Source organism: Falco peregrinus, chromosome 4 (genome assembly GCF_023634155.1).
Source record: "Falco peregrinus isolate bFalPer1 chromosome 4, bFalPer1.pri, whole genome shotgun sequence".
Lineage (NCBI taxonomy): Eukaryota > Metazoa > Chordata > Aves > Falconiformes > Falconidae > Falco > Falco peregrinus.
Window position 1 is genome coordinate 113,501,505 of NC_073724.1, and position 27,141 is coordinate 113,528,645.

General features: G+C 43.5%; 1 protein-coding gene across 1 annotated transcript in view; it reads left to right on the top strand.

The window, feature by feature from the left end:
- Positions 1-8,007: 8,007 nt before the first annotated feature.
- ME3 (malic enzyme 3) overlaps positions 8,008-27,141 on the top strand; it is a 136,222-nt gene continuing 117,088 nt past the window's right edge. Inside the window, exon 1 of the mRNA XM_055802959.1 lies at positions 8,008-8,440. Coding sequence (XP_055658934.1) covers positions 8,252-8,440 — 189 coding nt within the window. The 5' untranslated portion in view covers positions 8,008-8,251. The remainder of the gene's footprint in view (positions 8,441-27,141) is intronic.

Consider the following 27,141-nt stretch of genomic DNA (forward strand, 5'->3'; position numbering starts at 1 on the left):
TGCCATGAGCAGGGACATCTTCAACTAGATGAGGCTGCTCAGAGCCCCGTCCAGCCTGACCTTGGATGTTCCCAGGGATGGGGCATCTTCCACCTCTGGGCAACCTGTGCCAGTGTTTCACCACCCTCATGGTAAAAAATGTCATCCTTATATCTAGTCTGAAACTATTGAACTGATAAAGTCAAGTGCTAATTGCAATTTTGCACAACCGAAAAAGATTGTTCAGAAACATGTTACGCTTATTTTCATGGCAGCAAGTCATCATTTAAACCTCCTTTGACCAAACTCTGGTATGATGATAAATATTTTATTGCTTTAAAGCCAGAGAGGACGGTTAAAACTTTGGTTACTGTAAATTCTCAAACTTGCTGCATATCAGCTCTATATGTACGTGTCCCCATGTCCTGACAAATGTGAGCTATTCAGAAAGAGGTTAACCCAGCTATCGGTATGCTTACCCCAGGCAGGCTGAAGGTAATACAGATGACTGCAGTGTACTTTCACTTGTAATTAACCTACCTCAAACTGCCTTCACAGCAGCAGTGAGTGAGGATGCGCATGGGTGGATCTGCTGACACCATAATTTTACCCCTCGGTGACTTGTATAACAGCTCTTGTTCATGTGTCTGAGTCTTTGATCACCTCCTTGACTTCTTTTATATCACAAGGCATTATCAGGACATCTTACCTTTTTTTGTGAGCTGCAAAGTCTCACTCAGCACCATTTTAATGAATCCATAATATTAACACAATCTTTCAATTGCACAAACTTTTCTGGCAAAATTGAAGGTGGAGGTCAGACTTGTAGCACATTACTAGTTGGAAGGTTCTTGTGCTCCTTCAAATAACAAACTGACTTTTAAGGAGAAAGATTATCCACCTCCTTTTGGTCTTCAAAACCTTCTGTTTAGACACGTATGATGTTCCTCAAAAACAGTGTCATCGTGCTAGATGTAAAAATGTACTTTTGCACTTTATAGAGAACTATTTCTGAAATTAAAATGTGATTTAAATTTATAGCTGGACTACAGCAGTGTTCAAGTCCTATTGAAACCAACTATAAAACCTATGCCAACAGCAAAAACTTATATGGGAGGAAGCTCAAAGCCTATGCCAATGGAATAAAATCGGTTTTAAAATAAATTAACATCTTATGTTTGTTTATCACTATAAATTGATTCTGTTTAGTAAAAATTAAGATGTTAAATAGTGTATTGTCTTTGCTGTTTTGCCCATTTCTCTTCAAGAATTCAGACAGAGGATCATGTCTGTGCACTACAGGGTTAATGTACTGATTAGGACATCTGTGGTAAGATGGGAGGAAAACAAAAAAAACCAACCAACCAAAAAAAAAACCAAACCCACACCCCAAAAAAAGCGCCAAAATTTATATTAGAGAGGACAGCAGAATTTATTGACTAAAGTGTGTTTATCTTCATGCTCATTTTTAATTTTAAGAGGTAGAAGTATAAACTATCATCATTATCACTTAAAACTAGCCAAAGCCAGGGAAGAGGTCCAAAGGTCTGATTAAGGCCTTAACTGCACAACTGCAGATGGTTTTTGTCTGGATGACAGTGAAGTCTCTCACTGCTGAAGAATAACATCATGAGAGCACATGTCAAGGAAACAAACTGTGACAAAGGGAGCCTAGTGATAGATGACAAAGTAAGCAAGGGACTGACAGATGGGACGTATGGATCCTGTTCCCAGCTCCATCACTGTCTGAGTATGTGACCGTGAACAAGAACCCTCTGCATGTTCCTCCATCTCTAATGTGTATGCGAAAACAGGGAGTTAGCACAGTGGCATTAACCATGCTTATATTATAAAAAAAAAAAAAAAAAAAGGCTTTGAACTTTGCTGCATGGGACAGGCTGTAGTAATAAAGATTTTTAAGACCAGAGGGGATTGTTACCCCATTGCAGGAATCTGCTATTTTATAGTGGCATGCGATCATCTGTGGCATTTTTTCTGTAACCTTAGGTCTTGTATTTGTTAGAGGTCTGGGGCTGCTGCATCTGGAGATGACTTTTACAAATCCTTGTGGATTATCAAGTATATAATTGCTCGCAGTTGGGAAAGGCTGGCATGATGATCCCTGTGGTGCCTTCAAATCTCGTGGCCTGACCCAGTCTGATACCCTGCATATGCCATATAAATTGAGCCCGTAACTTCTAACTGAGCTAATGCATACAGTTACCTATAATGTATGTATTTACTACACATACATTATTCCACAGGTATTCTCTCTCAATATATGTATGCATAAATATACATTCTATATAGAGTTATGACCAAGAAGAGCAGCCTAAATGCTACAACAGATGAAAATGTTATGTCGCCTTCTATGTGGGAAGCTATCTGTGACCCACCTGTCTCCAGACTCTCCTATAGCATTTATAGTTTTTCTTGCCACTGTTTGTTGTACAGAGGGGTCCCGACCAAAGCTCAGGGCCCCTGTTGTGTTAAGCTTCTTGCGTCATGATCAATTTAAACAGTCTGCATGAATGGATAGTATATAGTCTCTGCAAAATCTAATAAACCAGGAGATACATGGCTGCACAATGCCAAGAATTCTCAAGGTATGTGGTTTGAAAACCACCACAATGTAAGTTTATAACTGCAGTTCAATTCATTTCCTGAGAGGAAAGATAATGCCGTAGAAGAATAGACACTAAGGTCCTGATTTATATGTCAGAGATTCATTCTCTGGTAAGTTTAAAGACTATTTCATTGGCATTCTCTTAGATGACGAACTGTTAAATGCAAGGCCACAGCACAAAGAGGCGTTTTAAACTAGTAGAGGAATAAATTAGCTCTTATAACATGCTCTGAAACTTCAATTGCATTTTGCAGCAATCCACAAATCCCCAAGTGTATATAGAATCTTACTCTACAAACCATTGTTTCCTTCTCGCTGCTGAAAAATAGCTAAAATAAAATGCTAAGAGCTCAATGGTAATATGCGTGCATTTCACTGCTTTTGTAGCTTTTTTGTAGCACTCTTTCTAGTTTTTTAATCAAGAATTTAACCGTTGCTTCAATTAAATATGCATTCAAGAGAGGCTTGCGCATTAGACAAAGTGCATTCATGCGCACCTGACAGCAAGCACTCTGCATCTTGGAGATAAAGAATCTAAATCAGATCCACGCTTTATTTTGCAGTGCCAGGTAAAATTTAGAAACCCAGCATCTGTAATCTGTTTTTCACTGAGCTGCAAAAAATCAGTTTGATGGCTATTGCCAGGCAATAGGGGGTACAAGATGAGAAGCCGCCAGCAAGGCACTATTCAGTGTCTGCACAACAGTAGGGAGACAATTCATGGCTGCAGAGAAAATCTTATTTTTACTTTTATAAATATACAATACATCCTGCTCTGAGAAGCATATAAGCCAGAATTTTAAAATGAAGGAAATAAAGTATGTGAAAGAGTCCATATAGTAACAATAAAGGCAAAAGTGTTTATATGTGTGTGTATATGTATCTATCTATAGATATCTTCCTTTGGCAGTGTATACATGAGCCAAAAATGCTCAAAATGCTGTGAGCCTGTTAAAAATAACCCTTCTTACATTGCTGTCCTAGATCCTTAGCAGTCAATAGTGGGATATCTCATATGCAGCCATTTCTGCAGCCGATTTAGAAATTAGATACTACGGATATAGCACTTCCCTCACTCCCTGTCTTGCGCTTTTTGCCAGTCTGTTGTAGGAGACGTGTGCAGGAATTCCCACCTTTGCCATTTGACCTGTTGTGTAGCCCCAGGCAAATGATGCCTCCTGATCCCTGCCAACGTTTGTCCCTCTTGCACATAGAGACCATAAACTTCTGAGGGGGTACTGTGCAAGGTCCCTGACACATTTCCAGGCACTCCTGAAATCGAAATAATAATTCTATCAATTCAGGGCCAGGAAAAGAAAAGAGACTTCTCTTCTGACAGTTCACATGCTGCTTTATGGTTTTGTCATGACCCTCAATCCAGCACCGATGGGGAGAAGACAGATGTACAAAGTCAAGATTTATATGGCAACTCTCTTCCAGGGGTATAGTGGAAATTGTGTCCCCAGCCAGAAAATGCACCAACTATTTGGGGAGCTCTCTCAGTTTCAGACTGCTGCTTTGGGAAATGTGGTTTGACAAGCCCCAAAGCAAGCGATGAAGCTCCTTTATTTTGTTGTGCTTTGGAATAGTATTAGGCAGGAGAAGCTGATTTACTCTTGAGAAAACTGTGTGAAATCCTTGTGATGGTAATGTTAATTATGTTAGCTCACTGTGTGCTAGTTTATGGGCATTCTTAGCTTAAAAAGTGTGTTCCACCCATGTCACAAAAACAGGCAGTGATTCACGAGTTCTGAGAAGGCACCTTGAAGAACATTACAAAGCAGAATAAAATTGCCAGTGTTTAGAAAACTGGAGCCCAGCCCGAGGAGGTGTCACATTTACCTTCACTCACTCAGGTCCAATGTCAGGAAGTAACAATTCCCTGCACCAATCAGGAACAGACCAAAGCTGTCAGCCTGGGCCAGTGGTCCCATGGCATGGGAAAGGCCTTTTAATGCCTTATTTCCTCCTCCCACAGCTTCCCTGTCTTTTATCAAGCAGGCATGGACCATAAATTTGCTTTTCATTATTGGTCTCTGCCTTCCACGGTAACTGTGCTGATGTCTGTGCTTTCGCATCTTGCCTTTAATAGTACTTAGTCGTCTACTCCTCTGAAGCAAAATTAAGTAAGGTCTACCAGAAGGTTCAGAGGATTAGGAGGCTGCGAGATACATGGTTTGTAGATACAGAAGCCAGCAACACCCTGCCCCCTCTCAGACAAGGAAGTATTGTATCTTCAGTATTTGCTACAGCTGAGTAAATTTAAGCGATCAGTTCTGAAAAAAGACCCAATAAGAGTTATTCTTGCTTGTGTTGATCTGAAGAATCAAACCTATTTCAGATGGAACTTTGGAACTTCTGTTGTTAAATGGATTATATAAAATAAATTAAACTCAAAAGTAAATTCACACAGTAAAAAATTCTTGTAAAATCCGTTCTCAGTAGATTATTTTCTTATAATTCATTTTTTAATTCAACATTGAGACTAGTTAGGGTTTCAGCTTCACTGAAAAATGAACAGTTCTGTAGATATGAAAATGCTTTGTGATAATACCCATTTTCATCAGTAAAACATCATTACTGTAAAAAACAAGTTGTTTTCACTAGATCATGTTCATACTTATTATTTTACACTTTAATAGGCCTTTCTGTATTTCCAAAACATTGGAAACTTAGTCCATTGGAGGTCTGAAAGCCTCTCAGGTTAATTGTTCCACCTACTTAGAGTGATACAACGAGGGATTTAATCTAGCCCTGAAATTCTCTTTCCCTCACTTGTAGGACTTGTATGCAGCTGTCACTAGGCATAGAAGATAAAATATTCAGCATGCTAGGAAACCTTTTCTGTCTGCGGATATAGAATTATCACAGAATCATAAACTGGTTTGGGTTGGAAGGACCCTTAAAGACCACCCAGTCCCACCCCCCTGCCATGGGCAGGGACCTTCCACCAGCCCAGGCTGCTCCCAGCCCCGTCCAGCCTGGCCTTGAGCCCTGCCAGGGATGGGGCACCCACAGCTGCTCTGGGCAGCCTGGGCCAGCGCCTCGCCACCCCCACAGTGAAGAATATTGGGTTAAAAATGTCAAAACAGTTGATGGGAATTTTGCATTGAATACATTTCAGGTTGTAGTGTAGGGTTGTTGTTGTTTTTTTAGTAACTGCCTCTGTATCATGCAGAATGCGCATCACACCCTAGGTAGGTTTGCAACGCCATAATGCATGGTGGTTTGACTCTTCACAATTCAAGACGCTAAAGCTACTGTTTAGTGAACCAGTTAAAACTAACTGGCACTTCCTGCGGTTCATAGCAGAGATGACAAGCACATGAACCCCAAATCTGCATGTAGTCTAAACCAGTTTAAGTTAACTGTTAGACATACACAGTCAAATTATACGGACGTTGAGTTCTGACCTTCTCTTAGAGCGTTTTCAACATGAAGCTGTGGGCTGTTTTTTTCCAAGAAGAGGCACACAGTGTTTTACAAAACAGGCAAAGTGAACTCATTGCGTTTTGTTAGTGGTGCGTCCACTAGAAAGCACTAGATGGTGTAATTAGGTCCTGCAGGTAGGAAGAGCTTGTCTAGATTCTCCAGGTAAATGCATTTGCTCAGAGCCTAAGGATGGACACCTCTTGCTAGGACAGCTAATGCTACCACCCAAGACGCTCCTCAGCTGTGTCAAGCAACCGTATTGTGCAGGCTCTCAGCCTGGCACTTCTTCCTCTGTCACATAAATCTCCTCAAACAACTTAATGGTGTACTTCTGCAAAGCAGTCAGGGAAGTTTCTCCTCTTTTTTTATCTTTGCTCACTAGGAGTGGCTCAAGAATCCAGAGATTTAGTATTATGGACTCTCCTACAAACAGCAGTGTCAAATGTCCTGTTTGCTATGCACATGGCCACAGCCACCACAAAGACACTGCAGAATTTACAGTGGATCTGTAATGGTGTGGAGAACAGCTCACTCAAATTCAGGCTGGGTGAGACCACTGTTGTGCTGGCTGGTGGGAGCAGGAAAACTTTGTGAAGCTGGCAAGATGTTGACTTAGTTTTTATGCAGATTGATCTTCCCAAGATCAAAGTCTCAAATTTTTCTAATTTATAGCTATGCAAAAAAGCAGTAATAGTGGAAAATTCCCTCTTGTGTCTTCCATGCACTAAGAATCTCCCTCATTATAACCTGGCCTCAGGGATGCACGTATTCCTTATCTCCACTGCATGAGTGGTGCATCTCCACATATGGCCAATTTGTGGTATTTTAAAGCAAAAGGAAAAAAAAACCAAAGACCTGACCAACCACCTCACTCTCAGAATATATCTGACTGGGTGGGGAAGTATTTTCCCCCATGGTCCTAGTAGTTACTAAGTGGCCACAGTCCGGAAATATGAGGTTTGAATATAATCATTGTTTTATAGCAGAGGCGTAAATATCCTGGGCACACTGAGGGCAACGCATGAACCATATACCCTTTAGGGAGAAATCATAAGGTCATGGAATTAAGCTGAAATAGCTTATTTTATGGAGTGCCTATAAAATGCCAAGGCAAGAAAGGACAAGCATATCCAAATAATCAAACCCTTTCACTCTGTAGTCTGTTCTTTTCTGCACAGACTGTATCATTTGTCCCCCAAAATATGAAAGCATATTAAAAAATACATCTGCAGACAGCAACGCAAATGGAAGAAGCTGGAGAGCGCCCAGAGCAGACCTGAGCTTCGCCATGGGGACACGCGTATGGGAGCAGTGTTGATCTGAGAGTGGAACCGACCCCGAATCGTCCCCTGTGTTGGGGACTCAGCCAGGCAGTGGGTTTTCATACGAGAAGTGATAGCAGCGATGGTGATGTCGGCATTTCAAAGGATAAAAGAGCTCATCTCTTCGGAGAAACGGATGCAGGGCCCTGCCTTCTTCGGTGAATTGGATATATAAAAGAAATACATGTAATACACATGTGACCCTCATATGGTATATGCATTGTGTATAGGCAGTATACGGCACATATAGATTTTATACATGGGACGTACAGATTACAGGTAGCCTGAAATGCTGAGCTACCCACGGCCGCTCACACTGCAGAAGGGGGCAGCCTGGTAGGGCCTCCCCAAGAGCTTCCCAAGGACCCACAGCTGCCCCCCTCCGCCCCCCGCCCCGCGTCCCGCCGGGGGTCCCCGGCTCTGCCCCGGACCCCCGGCACCAGCCGCGCTCCCCGCAGCGCCGGCCCGGGCTCCCCCCTCACCGTGCCCTTCATTAAAGCCTCAGGGGACAGCACCGGCACCAGCGGAGCAGGGGGGTCGCGGCGAGCGGCTCCGGCGAGCCCCGCGGGGGCGCAGCGCCAGCCGGGCTGACCCCGTCCCCTCAGGCCGGCCGTGCCGCGGCCGCCGCTGGGCCCCGGGCGGGGCGGGCCCGCTGTCCCCGGCGGGGGCGGGCCCCGGCGAGCAGCCCCCTCCCCTCCGCCGCCGGCTGCGCCTTAACAGGTAACGGAGGAGGCGCGACCGGGATCTGCTTCCTGGGTTTCGCTTCGCTTCGGCGGGGTCCGCCGCGCCGTGAGGGGCCGGGCGCGGCACACCTGGGCCGGGCCGCCCCGCCCTCCCCGCCCCGCCGGGCGCCCGTCCCCGCTCACGCCGTCCCGGTAGACGCGGCAGGGCCATGGTGCCGGTGTGCGGCGGGGCGGGCGGCCGCCTGCTGCGGCTGGTGGGGGCAGGCCGGAGGCCGCTGCTCCTCAGCGCCAGCCGGGGCCGCGGCTGCCAGGCCGGGGGCAGCGCGACCCACCGCGGCGGCGCCCTGGCCGTCAAAAAGCGAGGCTACGACATCACCCGGAACCCCCACCTCAACAAGGTGGGTGCCGGCGGGGGTGTCCTCCGGGGGGAGGGGGGCTGGGCGGCGGCAGGTGCCCGGCCTGGGCCGCGGGTGTCCCGGGCGGTGGGTGCCCTGGCAGCGGTGCCCGTGCCCGTCCCCAGCGGGCGAGGGGCCCGGATCCCACCGGATCCCACCGGATCCCACCGGAGCAGGGGGCGAGTGACCGGCGCCCACCCACCGCCTGGGCCGCCCCCTCGGGCCCCCGCCTGGCTGCCCGCGGCGCTGATGGCACTGGAAGAGCCTGTGGGGCAGCAGTGCCCTTGGCTAGGACCTGAGGTCATTTATTTGCCTGAAAAGATGAAAAATTAGGAAGGGGGAAGTGTGGCTTCTCCAAAAAAATGCAACACCGAAACTTGGGGTGTTTTGATGTACATGATGTTACGCTGGCGGCAGCGAAATGGATTGTTGACACCTTCATGTTTCAACAAGCATGTTCAGTGGTTATTGCTGTAAATCTTCTTTTTGTAGCATATGTGTAGCAATGTGCGTCCCGCTATCAAAGCAGTGCGTCTTACCAGGCTAAAGTGCTGAGGAAACATCAACGTTATTTACCAAAAAAAAAAAAAAAAAAGCGTTTTGAGAAAGGTTCTCAATGAAGTCTGCAAGGCTTGTAAAATGAGACCCCATAATTTAGCCCCGCTGTATTTTTCAGGGGTAACTAAGACTGTCTTAACTCAGTATCATAGTTGTTAACTGGGCTTAGCTGCAGAGGTCGCACCTCCCTGTGGTCCTGCTGGATGCTCTTCAGGGGAACTGAGCTGACCCTCTGCCCCAATCTGAGTTACTGAGTTACTTCCCATCTAATGGCTCCACTGACGACTTGATAGTATTTAAATAAGGTTAAATAAATTCCTGCCATTGATTATTACTCATTGCCCAAAGCCTGTGCCCACGGGCACTGTTGGGCTCAGCCTGACAGCTGTAGAAGGCTGTGCTGTCTGGCTTATACTTGTCCTCAAATTTAAATTGCCAAAATGGGTAGACTGATGCAATTAACTTCATGTATCGGTCACCACACAAACAAGCGTTAAGGGCTTGAGAGATGTTGCGGTCAGTAGAACCATCTCTGACCTTGAAAAACCAGTGGAAGAGAGACTGAATCTGGTTGGATTGGAGTTAAACTCAGAGGCTGATGGCTTGGAATGGTGTCATCCTTCCACTTCAGAGGACTGCTTGGCCAGCTTCTGAGAGGTGTATGAGGAACCTGCTTCCCTGAGTTATAAGGGCATTACAGTCAGCCCACGGGAAAGAGAGAATAAGAGTGAGGAGGAGCTTTCACCCACAGGAGCTGTGGTTCAGTTTGCTCCAGTGCCATCAACTGCTATCCTGGGAACCAGTATGGGCCTATCAACTCATGGAACACTGGCGGTAAAGGTCCTGGAAAATAATACATCTTGTCCACGGTGTGGGAACCAGATAGGAAAAATATCAGGACTCGTAGACCATCTAAAGAGACCCGATGGAAGGAAAAAGATCGTGTTTACATGGTCCTGTTGTGGCAGGACAGATGTAAAACATCATAGTGTTGCCTGCCGCTTTCTGAAGTGCAAAGGGGTTGTAGAAGCAGCAACTGTCAATGGCTGGATATGTGAGGAATATAAGAGAGTACTTGAAACAAAAATTGGACTTGGGCGACATAAACACCTGCCACATCCAGTTACTGGAAACACGGAGTGAATTATTGTTGCAGCACAAACAAGCTATCGGGCTGCAATAAGGATTTTTACCGTCGGCCAGATTCTACTGTCCATGCTGTTTCTCCTTCCTCCAGAGGTCAGACCACACTGTTCCTCCTACTTAGCAGAACGAGCTACAGCTGCACATCATCCATATCAATTAACCCACTGCCTTCAAGGCAAGGCCACAGCTGCATGTTATCAATGCTAATCAGCCCACTGCCTTCATTCCTCTACAAATTCTCTCTTCCTGCCCTAAAGAGGGTACTGTGAGAGGACTACACTGGCAGTGCTGGACTGATGAGGAGGTGGAGTTGTTGAAAAAGCTGCATAAGCAGTACGAGGGAAGTAAGAACATGAATAAGTTGACTGTGGAGCATATTCTGTCAAAAACAACTAAGCAGGCAAGTGATAAGAGGACTGCATAAAAGTCCTGTGAAGAGGATGGAGAAAGATCAAGCGTGGAGAGAGCATATAAGGAAAGAAGGGGAATACCTTGCTGACATTGGATCATGTGAGGAAAGGGGACTAAGGTCCCATTATAGTAGAAAAATTTCAGACTGGTTAACATCTACTAAGCTGCCCATCCTTCAGGGAGCTTCTGAAAAGGTGATAGAAGGGAAGGAAGGGTCCCTGTCGCTGATTAACAAGGCAGTTGAAGACTGCTATGCATGCCTGTTTATGAAGTCCTCTGAGTTGAAAGCAAGTCAGGGTCGAAAGCACCAAGTAGCCTACCAAAGCAGTGGATGAAGAAGAGGGCTAAGAAACGGGGCCAGTTCCTCCGATTCTGGCTGTTTTACCTGGATAGAGGAAAACTGGCTGGTATTATCCTGGATGACGTAGAATCCCTAAAATGCAGTATCCCACTGGATGAGGTGCACAAAGTATTCAAGTCAAGATGGGAATTGTCAGGAACATTCAAGGGCCTAGGTGCTTTCAGGACCATGGGTCAGGCTGACAACTCAGCATTTGAAGCCATGATCGCAGCAAAAGAAATCCCTAAAAACGTCGAAGAGATTAGTCAAAATGCGGTGCCAGGACCAGATGGCCTTAGTTTGAGAGATCTTGTTAAGATAAATCCTCTTTGCACCCAACTGGTGGAGCTTTTCAGTCTATGGCTAGTGACTGGCAGTATACTGCACATGGTGAAAGAATGTCAGGCTGTGCTAACATCTAAATTGGCTCTACTGGATATATTGAATGGCATCAATAATTGTCAACCCGTTACTGTTGGTTCAATCGTTTAAAAATTGTTCTCAAGGGTTTTAACAGCGAGTATGACTAAGGCATGTCCCATTCATCTGCAGCAAAGAGGGTTTATAAGATCATCAGGATGTGCAGAGAGTTTAAAACTATTACAGCGTTTAACTAGGAATGCTAAGAAGGAACATGGACTCCTGGAAGTGCATTTTGTAGGTCTAGCTAAAGCCTTTCACACATCATTATGGCCCTTAAACAAAAGGGTGTGGACAATCACGTTATAGCCCTGGTTATGAACTTATATTGTAATACCAACACTCACATTGACTTGAAGAATTAGCAGTCAGATCCTGTCAGGATCCAGATCAGTGTAAAACAGGGTGGCCCACTATCTCCTATTTTATTTAACTTGTCTGTAGACCCTCTACTGTGTAAATTGGAAATGGAGGGAAGTGGGTTTCAACACCATAATGAGAAAGATAACTGTGGCTTTTGCAGGCTATTTAGTCTTGTGAAGTGGCTCATTGTAGGGAACGCAAAAGAATATTGAAATTTTCGAGGTCTTTTGTGAACTTACTTGCCTCAAGATAGAAAGGGAAAACTGCTATGGCTTTAATATCAAGCCCATTAAACATACATATGTGATCAGTGACTGTCCTCCGTGGACAGTTAACGGCATTCCCTTGAATATGATTGAACCTGGCAGTTCTGAAAAATATTTGGCTTTATTTATTAATCCATGGATTGGAATGTCAAAACCAGAACTCCTAATAAAAATTAATGATTGGTTGCATCAAATTGAGAAGGCTCCTTTTGAAGCCATTTCAGAAAATTGACATCTTAAAAGAGTATACTATAGCATGATTGGTCTACTTGGCAGATCTACGGCACGCAAATACAAATTTAGAAACCCTTGACTTGGCCATTTGAGCAGCTGTCAAAGAATGGTTACATCTACCAGTGAGCACCTGTGATGCCTTTTTATATTCTAGCACTGGGAACGGTGGTTTGGATATTACCGGTCTTGTGGGACTAATTCCCAGTGTACAGACTTGAAGATTGCACAGGATTGCACAGTCTTTGGAAAAAACAGTAAGACAAGTTGTTCAACAGGAGGGTGTTGAGGAAGAATTTGAAAGATTATGGGTAGCAGAAGGATAAAGATAAAATACCATCTATTTGGCACCCAAAAGCGATAACGATAGTACCTGCCAAGGGGGAGGAACCAGTCTCATAATGGGAAGTACCTGTTCCAGATACCATCTTTCTGAGGCCTTGTAACCGGCAAACCCAAGAATTTATAAATTGGACTAAATTGTTATCTCAGGGCCATGGTATTTCTAATTTTGACAGAGATAAAGTAATAATTGGATTGAGCATTATAGAGGCATTCCTCAGAGGAAACCTGTTAACAGCAGTGCATTTAAGAGCTAGCGTGTATCCAACTAGAGAATTTTTGGCAAAGGGCAGACAAGAGACTTACATTAAATTATGTAGACTCTGCCAGGCAGAAAATGAATCTTGCACACATATAATAATATCAAGCAGGATATTGCCCTGCAGTACAAGATGCAAGGATTAAGAGACATAATCAATTATATGTAATATTGCAAATGAAAAAAAAGTGGGTTGTCTTTCAAGAACCATTATTGAGAGACAAGCAAAATGAGTTGTATAAACTGGATTTAATATTTGTAAAAGAAAGTCAGGCCCTCGTAGTTGACATCACGGTTCATGATCAACATCTTTAACTGTTGCTGCTTCTGAAAAAGTAAAGAAGTGCCAGCATTTAAAAGATCAAGTTCAGTAATTGACAAATGCTACTGTTGTTTATAGGGTTGTTTATAGGGTTCCTTTTGGGTGGGAAAATGGCATCAAGGTAATTATGATTTATTAGCTGGACTCTGACTCTCTAGTTCCCAACAAGGGAAGGTCGCTCAACATTTATCTAACAGAGAGCTCTTTTCTTCAGTGATTGTTGTACATATGTTTGTAAGTCACTCGCGCTGTTGTAAAATGTTGCAAATTGTAATGGTCTTTTTATGAATTGCAAATAAAATGGTTTTTCCTCTCTTTCTATCTGTTAGGCAGGATCCAGGGTTACCTGTGGCCTACATAGGAGTGAATTCTATTTCACAATGGTAGGAAGAGCTGATGGGCGGTAAAAAAAAAAAGAGTGCCTGTAGTATGTAGGGACACAGAATCGTGATGCGTCACCTATCCTGCCAAAACACTAATTGTTTTGATGTAGGTGGATGGGCCACCTTTACTTAACTTGGAAAAGGAACATGTATAATATATATGTGCTTGATAAATAACCCCGTACTATTTTTCCATCCCTTTTCATAATTTGAAGGGGAAGTGTGTGTCTGGATGCAAATTTTGGGATCAGATAGGTGAGATTCAAGAGTGTTGGGTTCTAGTTTCTTGTATTAATATTGCTAGAAATAGAACTATGAATACATTAATTACCTTAAAAATAAGCAGGTATTATATATGGTATTGATAGTTGATGGGGCTATGGCTGTTTATCATCTGCTTGGTATGTAGTTATCCAACATACGAGTCTCCTGTGTCTTCTTCTGGACTGGGGACTCCCTGGATGACAACTTTTACTTTGTGTAGTATGCTGGGCTGCATCTCCTGGTACCATTGCAGCATCCATAGAGGTCAACCCCTTAAGAAAGTCATGTGATGACGCAGGATGTTACTGAATATGCAACAACTTTGTAGGCAGTCTGGTTTGAATCATTATTCAGTGCATATCTGTGAGACTGAAAAGAAGAGGAATTGCCAACTATCTCATAAGTAACAGTAATTTGTCAGCATTAAGTGGTTTTGATGGTTTTTTCTTCATCATCTCGTTTGTTCCCTTGGGTGTTTGATGATAGTTACAGAGAGTGACATTGCTAATGTTTCTAGTAGTTGTGCATGTATTGAGTTGAACTGAAAAATTAATGCTTTGACCTTTGCTCAGTGTAACGCAATAATAACACACAAACAGTTGACTCTGTCACAGTTTGAATTGATCTGGCTACTGCAGAAATACATTCTGAGTGTTCCATTTGATAATTTTCAGAACTGAGGCGCTTGTTAATTGTTTCCTCCCCTGTTTAATTGGCCATGATAAATCTCCCAGCTGGTCTCCAGCCTGGGTGTCTGCTGTTTATGTCATTATGTTCCTCTGTCAGTATCAGTGATGCAGTCATCTACAGAACACCCAAAGGAGGACAGAAATGGCTGACATCTGTGGTAAGAGCTAAGATGTTTATGCACCTAGATAACTAGTCATTAGTAAATTTCCAAACTTTTCTAAAGAGGCTTCTATTTTTCTGTTGCTCTTAACAGTTTCTTGTATCTGAGGAATTAACTGTGGTCACCTGAAACGGGATATTTCAGACAGTTCGTATGTTTAATGTATGATCGATGGCCCTTTGGTCTGCTGTGCTGCAGTGGTGTAGGTCAAAATTAGGGATCTCAGTAGGTTTTTAGCTGTTGTGCTCTCATCACATAGCAATTACTATTTAACCCTTTGGTAGCTGAATGTGGGCATGGGGTCATTGCTGTTTTTCTGCAGTGGATCTTATTTAAATCTAAGCTTTTCATCTGATTGAAGGCTGCTCTGCAGGGATGGATAGTCCTTACGTCTTTCCAAGAACCTCTGAAAAAGTTCTACAGGAGCGAGGCCACGGACAGAAAGTGTTCTGCTACTTTCTTCAGCGCCCTGGCTGTTTGATAGCTTTTGGGTGAAGTTTGAAGCGTCAGTCTAAAGCAATGAAGTGTGCGATATTTATTCAACGAAGAAGACTGTCACTCTGGCAAAATCACAGACAGATTTACAGTCTGAGGTTACTGATTCAAGCCTTTGCTTGCTTACTAGGTTCAAGGTGCTTTGAAGCAGCAGCAGACTCAGAAGTCACTGCTGCTGGGTCCTCTATAATACCTTAACTATCAGTAATATCCTCTATCCTTCCAGCTGCAGGGAACGATAAGGGAAGAAACAAGAAGAGCTAGCAGATCGATGCCTGGTGTCACTGACAGAATTCTGGGTACTTTGATTGTGGGTGATTTTACAGGATACCAGACCTGCTGGCAACAGACACAGTACACCTTTCTCAGAGCAGGAAAAGAATCTTTGCACAGGAGTTAGCAGGGCTCGTTGAAAAAACTTTAAACTAGATTTGAACAGGGAAAGGAATAAAACCAGGCTCACCAGAGATAAGCCTGGGGGTGGCACGCCAGTGTTTAAGGGACAGTGTGCTAGCAAAGTCCTTCAGTGTTCCATCTCCATGGAGGTAGGGATCGGAGATCCATTTGGCAGCAAAGACGCAAGGGTTATTGATGTGTTAGAAACCACAGAAGTGCCTGAGGATGGTCACATAAGAATTGGGCCTTCTCACCTCAAACAGGTGGTTGGATTGATAGTCCAGCTGAAGTGCTTCTACATCGGTGCACGCAGCATGGGCAATAAACAAGAAGAGCTGGAAGCCCTTGTGCAGCAGGAAAGCTATGACATAGTTGCCATCACGGAAACATGGTGGCATGACTCATGTGACTGGAGTGCTGCAATAGATGGCTATAAACTCTTCAGAAGGGGTAGGCAAGGAAGGAAGGGCAGTGGGGTAGCCCTGTGTGTTAGGTAGGGTTTGGGCTGTCTAGAGCTTAAAATGATGGTGGCGATAAACTTGAGTGTTTGTGGGTAAGAACCAGGGGGAAGGCCAACAAGGGAGATGTTACGGTGGGAGTCTGTTACAGACCACCCACCCAGGATGAAGAGGCAGATGAAATATTCTATAAGCAGCTAGGAGAAATCTCACCGTCACTAGCCCGTGTTCTCATGGGGGACTTCAACTGCCCAGATGTCTGCTGGAAATACAGTACAGCAGAGAGGAAACGGTCTTAGAGGTTCCTGGGGTGTGTGGAAGAGAATGTCCTGACACAGCTGGTGTGGGAGCCAGCCAAGGAAGGCATCCCGCTGGACCTGTTTTTGTGAACAGAGAAGGACTTGTGGGTGATGTGGTGGCTGGAGGCCCCCTTGGGCACAGCAATTGCAAAATGGTGCAGTTTTTGTTTCTCAGAGAAGTAAGGAAGAGAGGTCAGCAGAAGTGCCACCTTGGACTTTGGGACGGCTGCCTTTGGCCTGTTTAGGAGCCTGGCTGACAGAGTCCCTTGGGAAGCAGCCCTGAAGGGCCACGGAGCCCAGGAAGGCTGGACTTCCTACAAGAAGGAAATCCTAAATGCACAGGAGCAGGCTGTCCCTGTGTGCTGAAAGGTGACCGGGGGGGGGGGGGGGGGGGGGCAGGGGACGGAGAAGACTGGCATGGCTGAACAGAGAGCTTTGCCTGGAACTCGGGGGGGGGCGGTGGGGTGGGAAACCAGGAGAATTTACGGCCGTTGGAAGAATGGGCAAGCTACTCAGGAGGACTACAAGGATGCAGTGAGGTTATGCAACGAGTAAATTAGAAGAGCCAAAGTCCAGCTAGAGCTTAATCTATTGCTATAAAAGACAATTAAAAATGGTTTTATAAATACATTAGCAACAACAGGAGGGCTAAGAAGAGTCTCACTTCTTTAATGGATGCCAGGGGAGATGTAGTGACGAAGGATGAGGACCAGGCTGAGGTACTTAATGCCGCCTTTGCCTTAGTCATTAATAGTAAGACCAGTTGTTCCCTGGGTACAACAAGGAGCACAGCTCTGATGGGGGGCAGCTGAGGGAACTGGGGGTGTTCAGCCTGGAGAGGAGGAGGCTCAGGGGGGACCTTATCGCTCTCTACAGCTGCCTGACAGGGGCTGTGGGCAGGTGGGGGTCGGTCTCTTCTCCCAATAACAAGTGACAGGACAGGAGGAAACAGCTTCAAGTTTCACCAGGGGAGGTTTGGATTGGAGATTAGGAAGAATTTCTTCACCAAAAGGGTTGTCAAGCATTGGAACAGGCTGCCCAGGGAAGCGGTTGAGCCCTCATCCCTGGAGGTATTTAAAAGCTGTGTAGATGTGGTGCTTAGGGACATGGTTCAGTGGTGGGCTTGGCTGTGCCGAGTTCACAGTTGGTCTTGATGATTTTAAGGGTCTTTTCCAAGCTAAATGATCCTATGATTCTGTGAAAAGCAGGCTGTCCTTTGAGAAGCTCCTCTGTTTTCCAAATCTGCCTGAAGAAAAAAATGAATGGAAGAACTGGTGATAGATGTCAGAAATTTGCAGTCATTTCTTTCCTTTGGTCATTGTTTACTATGTGAAGTTCGTGGTTTTTCTGATGTAAAGAAATTGAATTCCTAAATATTGATCAAGAGTGCCAACACTGTATTAAGCATGGATTGTAAATGAGTTTGTCCAGTCCTTAAATCATTTGGCCAAGCTATGTATTGCATGTAAGAGTAGGTGTTCTGGGGAAAAATTAGAGGAGGAAGCTTCTTGCAGTTAAGGCAAGGCTGTGTTTCATCTCTGAGATTGGGTTTATGTCTCACACTTTCTGTGTGACATTGGGGAGGTCACATGTGAGGAAGTTAGTAGTTTGAATCCTTGGACAGTAGGAGGAACTTTGAAGGCAGAACCAGTTATGCTTCATCTATGCTGATGAGACTTCTAGTGCACTGCACGTTTCTGCACTATTCAAATACTGTTCTTCCTTCTGTTGTGAAGTATTACAGCCCGTGGCTGATCCAAGTGCAGGACTTGGAAAATGTCAGCAGTCTTCTGAGAGGTTCTTGAAGTCTTAAAAGATGATAGCAGCTGTTCTCAGTTGACAGAACAGTCTCAGAAATAACAAGAGGATGAAGGAGAGCTTGTCACATATTTTCATTAAGCACCTCGTGAAGTCGTTCTTTTTCTTCCTTTGAATGCTGCAGAATTGAAAAACCTAATAGTGTTAACAATGTCAGGTAACTACAGAGAACTGGTAAGAGTGTTCTGTGGTGATCCAGCTGCAAGCTGGGTGCCAGGAGGATATGTTAGCTTTGGCCATGTGTAAGTGACTTGCTGACAGGGGAGCAGCAGTGCTGGACTTGTTGAGAGACAAGTCTGTGGGGCTTCAGCCTTGTGAAAAGCTAATTCAGTACTCAGACCCTGGGAGGAAAGATGGGGCATCTCTTACCCACAACCTTATTTATCAAAGTTACCCTGTGCTTGGTGTGGTTGAGGCTGTGTTGCCTTCTCTCTGACGCTGCTGTCCATTCTCAAGATTTGTGCAATTCTGCTCATCTCAGATGTGATGTTTGTGATTCTCCTGTTCTTCCAGGGACTCTGTCAAATTCATGTGCCCTTTCTGTGTTCTAACAGACTGAGCTGGACAATTCCCTGTTTAGCCACACACCTGTAGGCATTCAAAAATCTTGTCCAAAATCCACTGTAATTTTGTTCATGACATCTGACTGCAGTGTTCAGTTGGAAGGTTGGCTGCATTTCATGCATTTTGCTGGAAGTCCTAATTCTGAGATGAATCATGCCTCGCTGGAGATCTGCCATCACAAACAGATGCAGAACTGGATGTCACAGTTTGTTTTCAGAGTGGCAGGATATTGCTGTATTTGAAGGGTTGAGATAATAACATACTAAACCTTTCTGCAAGGTGCAGTGTATGGATCAGAATTTGGGGTCTTCTGTGTACTTCTGGATACTACCCTTTTAATGTGTATGCATGCTCTCTGTTACTTTTCATGTAATGTGGCATAATGAATTGGGGGGAAAAAACAACCAAACAAAAAAACACACAAACTCAAAAAACCCCAAAATTACCAGTCTGGATCTGTAAGAATGAAACTTTAAAGAAGTGCTGTAGGTGTCTGCACTGTTTCTGGAATGTACTGCTGTACACATTAAAATGCGGAAAGCTTGTTTGTCCCTCAGCTTTGCGATGATTAGAATGGAGCTAACTGAAGGTTCTTTGAATGTAATGTCAGTAATTTGCCACTGCAGCTGAGAAAAAAAATGATGGGATCTTGCAAACAGCTGTACACAGCAACTGTGGTGAAACAGGCCTGAAATGAGCTGGATTTGTAATATGATTGCATTTAAACAAAATTAGTAATGAGCACAAGAACAGTGTGTCTGAAATGGCAGTTGGCAAGATCAAATTGAGGCAGGATTCTGTTTTCAGATTAGTAAATCTCTCTAAATCCACAAGGTTATGTTCTTGCAGCTGGAGTTTCCAGTCGGCTAGCTTTAGGTCTGGGTAGGCGTGTAACTGCTGAGGTACACACCGGGCTATAAGTGGCTGTGTGACTCCCAGCATTTGTTAACTTGCCCGTCTGTTCACATTTTGCAAAGTTATAGAGTATGAGGTGGGTGGAGTTTGGAGATTCCTCTCTTATTTTTCAGGAGCCTGTAGCTAGTTGAGTAAGTTTGAGGGGACAAGTTTTAGACTAGACAAGTTCATTAAAAAAAAAAAAAAAAAAAAAGAAAAGAAAAAATCCACTGAGGGTTACTAAATACCCTAAAACCACACCTGGCTTAGAAAGTCCCCAAACCAAAAATGGTGAAAGGATGGGAGTGTGCAGTGTTATTTACCCTTCTTAAGGTTTATGGCTGCTGTTGAAGACAAGATGCTTATGTAGATGAACTGACCTTACAGGATTCTTGTGTTTCTAGGGATATCAAACAAGCAGCTTTCATGGGCAAACCCTGCAGTACATGGGCCACTTCAGACCCAAGCCAAACCGCAGCTGAGAGTGCTTTTTATCCAGTCATGCTCCAACTCTTCTAGAGCTGAAATGTGAGTGAGCTGGAGTGCAGTGCAGTATGATGAGCCTTCAATGGTGTACGGAGCAGAGAGGCTGTTTTCCTGATTTTACTTGTTCTTTATTTCATTAGTCAAGTCTAGGTGTATCGCCATTGACTTCAGTGGAAGCAAACTCTGAGGAGATGAGCTTTGGCCCAGTATTTTGGCAAATGTCGTGGTGTTCTGGAAATAAGATTGCTCAGTGAGATTTGTTTTGGCTTTCATCCTGGTGCATGAAGTTCCATTTTTGTTTGTTTGGTGTTTATGTCAGGCATATCTCTTTTTGAGTCCAGAGTATCTTTTGGTGGTGGCATTTCTTTGGTACCAAAACATTAGGAACTTGTTGTTAATGTCATGGTCAGCAAACTAAGCCTGAACTAAATCTGTCAGGGTATTAGCCTGAAAAAGTCCCTTTGCTTCCCCAGCTTGGATTCCAGTTCCTCTCCTTTATCATAGCCAAACCAGTAGACCATCTGCCTTCCTGTCTGTCTGCATAATCTCTTGCCAACACTGTCACTCTCCCCTTTGGGATACCACTAATGCTTTGGGAGTAGAGCTCATGTGGAAAAGCTTGGAAGCGCAGAGGAAGCCTGCGGCTGCCAAGGTGAGAGGGGTGCTGATGCAGACCCTGCCTCAGTCTGTGTTGTACTAACCCTGTAATACGTTGGTCCTCATTTTGCGGTTGGGCAACTTTTTATAAGTGCTGAGTTTGCTTGCAGTCACTCTAAGTTATTAACAAAAATAAATTACGTTTGGACCAAAATGCTTGTTGCTGTTTTCTGAGCAGTTTGTTGTTTTTTATACATTCAAAATTGCCTATAAGTTGTGGAAATTCATCATTTTGGAAGCTGCCAACGTCACTTTTTACCATGCCCTTTCTTTTAGAGAAGCCTTAACCCTTACACCAGGCATGTTTTGGTAGAGCAGAGCAAAGACCGAATGTAGCTCTTGCTTCATAGCGTGGATTAAATTTTGTGGTGCTTGAGTAAGAATTGCACTTAAGTAACAACTGTTTAAGTAGTATGAAAATGGATATTGTTGCAGTTAGAATGGACAGAAGGCCGACTGTTACATCTTTTACAGCATTCCTGTCTGCTGCATCTAGTGAAACAGGTGGCAAACCACCAGTTGATTATTCTGGAAGCACTGTAGATGTTGATGGGAAGACTGAGAATATTGTATCTGGGGTTAGTCCTGTAAACAGTCTTCACTCCACTGACCTCAGCAGGCTTCAAGCCTTGCCCCCCGTAAGTAGCATGACGTATAATATCATTGACATTAGGAACTGTGTGCTGCTATATGTTCAGATGAGTTGTTGGTGCTCATCAGAATTAGTGATGGTTTAATGGAAGCTGCTGAAAGGCTGTGCTAATTCACAAGATGGAGTGAAGAGCAATAGTTAGTGGCTTGGTTTTGATTTCAGATGGATTTCACATGCAGTAAGGGTAACTACTAGAGATGGGTCTGGTGGTGTTTGTAGTGCTGTGTGGCAGAGTTTTTGAGTTTCGTGTGTCAGATCTGGCACCGGCTGAACAAAACTGGACCCTAGAGCAAATTTCATTGGACTTGATTTTGGATAAAGAGAATGTAAATTTAATTCCCCTCTAAATTCTATAGCAGCCACCTCCAGAAGAACACTCCAGCTGCTTGTTACTGGCATTCATTCAGAGCTGAGAAAGAAAAGGTGGGTCTTTAACAAATAACTGCACTCTATTGATACCTCTTGCTGAAGGGAGAAGTTTTATGACCGTTTATAATATTTAGGCTCCTTCAGGGCTATGGGATAGTGTTCCTTCTCTGACTTGCTATAAGTGATGCTGATTTCCCTTCCTGCCCCCTCAACTTGCCTGGCTGATGTGGAGGTACTGTACAAACATCTGCTTTTGGCAGCTGTCCAGTGGTTGCAGTGTTTTACTCATTCTTCACTTCACGGAGTACCACTGCCAGCAGGTTCCCCCCTGCAGACAGCACCCAGGTATTTCTAGCACCAAGGCCCTTGCAGAATTAGGGCCTGGAGTTTGATGTTGGAGCTTCCAACGCACGTGCCTGCTGCAGCTGAAACCTGGATGCTGCCCTGCATGGCAGGAGCTTCGCCTGTACCTGTCTCAAATTAAATGCCATGCAGGGCTATAGATTCTCGTCCTTCATTGTTTGTGGATTTTGGGTTGTTTTGTGTGGTGTGGGTGTTTTGTGTGTGTGTGTTTATTTTTTAACCCAGGGAGCTAAGAAGCAAATGGTTATTTTAATTACCCTTGGGGTTCTGGATCAAAAAATATTCTTACACTGGCAAGACCTAGGAGACAAGTCAGGCTGAAAAAACAAAGTTTTTACTTTGTCTCTTGCTTTTCCTCTGACTGTTACTAATTTTTTTTTGTCTTTTTTTTTCCCCTGACTTACCAGACCTGCTACCAAACCTCGAACAGCCTATTGCAGCTTTCACCCAAAGAAATTCTTTTGGAACAGACTTAGCTTTAGAGCTGTTGTGAGCAGGTCAGACAGGCCTTGGTGCTTGGGGGAGAGTAAACACTGTTCTGTAATTCCCTCTCTTTCAATAGAAAGCTTAGCACAACAGCAAACTTTACTACTTTCAGCTTATAATGTGCTCTGGTAGAGATGATGAGCATGTTTTTAATTTTTAACCTCCTCTTTGAGGCCCAGGGGTGACACTTGCTATCTGTCTCCCCAAACAATCTGACATTTTAATAAATGACTTGCATATGTCAGCTGAATACAGTATCTTTCTTTTAAAAATGTTTTAAATGGCAAAGCTTTTTATAGTTCTGCAGCTTCCAAACACAAAATTCAGACATACACTGAGCAGACTGTGGGTCTACCAAAGAAAATAACACCAACGCAAAAGTTTTCTGCGTATCAACGTTTTCTGCTTCGTTTCACTTTGCAGCTCTCTGTTGCACGTCCTTTTCCAACACATGGAGCCATGGAACTGAAACAGAGTTTCAGTAAATTTCTCTGTTGTGTATATATATAAAAAAAGATTAAGTTCCACATCTCAGAGCAATTTTTTTTCTTTGTCTAGCTTACAAAGTGATAAGTCTAGTCTGTAGTATGTCCATATGGATTAGCTCTGTCCAATCTCATAAAACGTGTAGTTAAGGCTTTACTCTGTTTCTCAACATAAGAAGGAATTAGTTATTTCAAATACAGCAGTGCTATATTCTCTTGAACAAGACATCTTGAACTTTAATTCTGGGCTAATAGATTTGTTACTTGGCCTAGTGGTTAACTACAGAAACTATTAAACTCTGTTGAACCTCTATTTTGGAGGGTTTATTGTGAAGCCTGCAGGTAATTTTAGCAGTGATTATTTGCAAATGAGCAAATGGATTATATGTGCCAAATCCTGTCACTCTTGGAAGTGTCCAGATTATTGAGTATTTCTGTTGTCGGGACAGTCTGAGCATGCAAGCAGGGCAGGGGCTGGAGGGAGAGCTGATGTGTGTTATTAGGCCAACTGATTTAGATGGCAGGGGGGAAGGAAGAAGTAAAATCATGGGTTTTCATGTTCATAGCCCTTCTTCTAGAAACTTAATTTATTTTTTTTTATCCCCAACTAGATCAGTTGGTCCAATAAACAACCAAACCCAACAACAAGCAAAAAACCCCATAAAAAACCCAAACAACACCAGAAAAATGCAAAACAACAACAACAAAAAGCCAGCCAAAAATCCCTCACCCCAAACCTCGGCCTGTTAGCCATGTCCTACCTAACAGGGAACTGGATGTCTTCATGTTGCCATTTGTGTCTGTAGCTCATTGCTGGAATAAAAAAAAAAAAATGTGTGTGCTGTTGATCAGATCCCTTGATCACAATTACTGGAGGGACAAGACCCTACTCTCCCCTAATACTGTATGAAGGTTTCTGAATCTAGCCATAAAATGAGCCAAATAAAAATTACTTGCTGAAGTGCTACGTCTGAATGCTGTAGAAAAAACTAAATATAATCTAAAAGTGTGTTGAATCCCCCATTGATTTGGATTTTTTTTTTAAACAGACTCTCTTTAAAAACAAAAAACTTCTGGGAGTGCAAACAATTTGCACCAATGCAGTGTGCACAAAGTCTGAATTCCAGCAGACACTCTTGCAGGGAAGATGGAGAGAGGTGTGCAACAGTTGCCGGACATGAAAGGCACTTGTACTGGAATAGTTTAGCAGTTCGGGTGCTTTCTGGGTGAAAGATGCAGTTTGCACAAGAGGATCTCAGAGTATTTGAAGTGATGAGGATGTTGGGAAGAAGAATTGAAAACTTCTCTCTTCCCCCAGTGCCTACCAGATAGCTTGATGCGTGAACGTGTTGGAAGGCAGCGATAGATGTGACTGTGTGCTCCACGTAGGTGTGTCTGCAGAAAACTTTCCAAGCCTAAATCGATGCTGATCACCATGTGGAATGGCTTGTGTTCTGGGATGTCTGCTACTTCATACTCGCTAGTAAATTTGCTTACATTGGTGTCTTACAAGCTTTGTCAAGTAAATCACATTCAAACACAAACTTAGTTGCTCAAAAGTAATAAAAGCATTTTTTTCCCTCTCAAGTTTGGAGGCTTTTCAGTGCACATACCACCGGGACTTGTTTCTCATTGCACACATGCAGCAGATTCCTCTTAGGCTTGGTAAATTGCCCAGGTTGTGATGTGTAGCAGTATTTATTAGGAGACATGTGTGACGTGCCTTTCACTCCATGTGCTGATGCCAGCAGCTTTTATAAGTCTAGGAGGGGGGGGAAATATGCTTGAAACAGCACAGGGGTCTCCCTGAGCATTGCTCTTTGGTTTTTAAGAGGCAGCATAGGCTTAAGCCATTGGGAGGCTTTCTGCTGATTTCAATCAACTTTGCATCAAGCCTTTTTTGAATTTAGGAATAAGCAGCTGCACCATTCAAGACATAAGATCATTTGATCACAGAAGGGTAAGATTAAAGGCAGTATAGTGTGAAATTTCACTGTCTTGCTCTGTTAGTAGATAGTAATTTAAATGGAAGCATATGTGAAAAAGTGTTAATTGTTTAAGCCAAAATCTCAAAGAAAAAATGGAATTTGCTAATATAATCAATCTCTACTGACAGAGAATCATGTAAAGGCCCCAGTTGTTTCCACAGTTGTATGTCCCAAAAGTCAAAAGTGCCTTTTAGTACTCTTTATTGTAGCATTATTTGTCCAAGCTTATTCATTTTCCTTATGAGCTTTTGGAGCAACCAACTCAGTGATGCTGTTCTAATGCCAAAAGCTGTCCTCTGGCATGCGGGCAGGAAGAGCTGGACTTCTTCACGAGACCTGCTGGAAGAAAAATAAGGGCACTAAGCAAAGATACCTTGGAAAGCTTGAAGCTGCCCTGGAGAGTTCTTGTAGCTTAGTACAACTTACAGAAGTTCTTTTGAATTGTGACCTTCCAAATGTCCACTAGTCAAGGGTAACTGGGATTATGAAACCAGAATGAATGCATGACTGATGCTGAAACTGGGCTACTCTCCCTGAAGGCAAGTAATTGTTTTGGATTTAACATGTTAACTGTATTTGAAGTTATAAGGTAATGAAGTCATTTCTCATATAAATAGAAAAGACATGATGCAAAGGTGCTGGAAAGCAACAGCAAGGCTCTGACTGCTGCTGGAAAACAGGTTTGGTGTTGGCCATTTTTTACAAGTTAATTGTATTTTAAAGATAAGCTTTAATGGATTTGGCAGTGAGAATGGAACTGTAACCAGATATTGTTGTTTTGTACAAGTGCCTTTCAGGTTTCTCTCCAAGGTCAAACGTCCTATTGACTGGCAACTGGACTGCTTGGCTTGTGGTAATCTAACTGGTATTTGGGGGAGTTGCAAAACAAATTTCTCACTGAAGCCAATGTAGAAGTGTATGAGCATCCAGCAGTTTCATTTCCTGCAAAGCTGGGAACCCTTGTAGGACTTCTTAGGATTTCCTGCAGGGAAAGAAGGGTATTAATCTTGTTTGACTTGAAGTATCATAATATTTGCGCTGCAACTTGTAACACAGAGCAAGAAGTTTTCAATTAGTATTTCCTGAGGAACAGCAAATTCAGTAAAGTGGACGCTTTTAACGTTTTATTTTTTTGTCAGAGAATAAACAAAGCAACTCACAGGAGCTTGAATGTTCCATATTGCTGGAATAGGGAAGAAGAGTGGTGAACATGGTAGCAGGTCTACTAGGAAGCAATGGACAGCTGAAACCATTCTCAAATCTTTCTTGATGTCTGCTTGGCATCATCATAATATCATTTCTGAACTGTAGTGCTGTATCAAGTGTGCTTGCAGGAGGCATAAACTTCAGTTTTGTTGATGAAACAGTCACTTGGTCAGTTCACTACTGCTCTTGACATTCCTAGTGTGGCAAAGGTTTGGTTTTTTTTCAACTCTGAGCTGATTGCTATGAACCTTGATTTGGGATCCAAACACCCAAACCAAATCTGCTTGAAGTCCTGTGTGCCTTTTCCCATTTGGGTCTGTAGTAATTTCATACTGTGGGAAGTGTTTTATGTCTCTTAAAAAGAGGCTTCAACTTTAACTTTGTGACAGCAGTACTTTGTCCTACCCTGGCAGAAGAATGCAGCTAGGAGAGCTGAGGCACATGGGCTGAGGAGCCTTTAGTGTGCGAATTTCCCGATCTGCAGTGCACGTGGTGGTGGGACCATCTGGATGCATGTTACTTCAAATATCGCAGATATTCCTCATCTCCATTCTGTATGAGATGGGCCAGATATCTGGGACTTCTGGGCATCCAGCAACTGCTTTGCATATAGTCTGTACATATCCAGAGTCTGATCATCTTTTGGATGCATTGAAGTTATTGTCCACTTGCAAATTGTTCTGTATGTAAGACTAGCTGTGAGCCAGCTTCTGGACTTTCAGAAATCCTGGGGCGATAACCTAAGTCCTTACATTTTTCCCCAATAAAAGATCTAGGTGGAAATAGAGGGCATGCCTTGAGATACTGGTATGTGAGAGAGTAGCTCTCAAAGCTCATTCTGTAGAAAGAACATCTATATACATGTTTGGTAATTCACCTGACAAATATGAGGTGAAGAAAAAAGACACTAGAAGCTGTAAAGGAACTTACTTA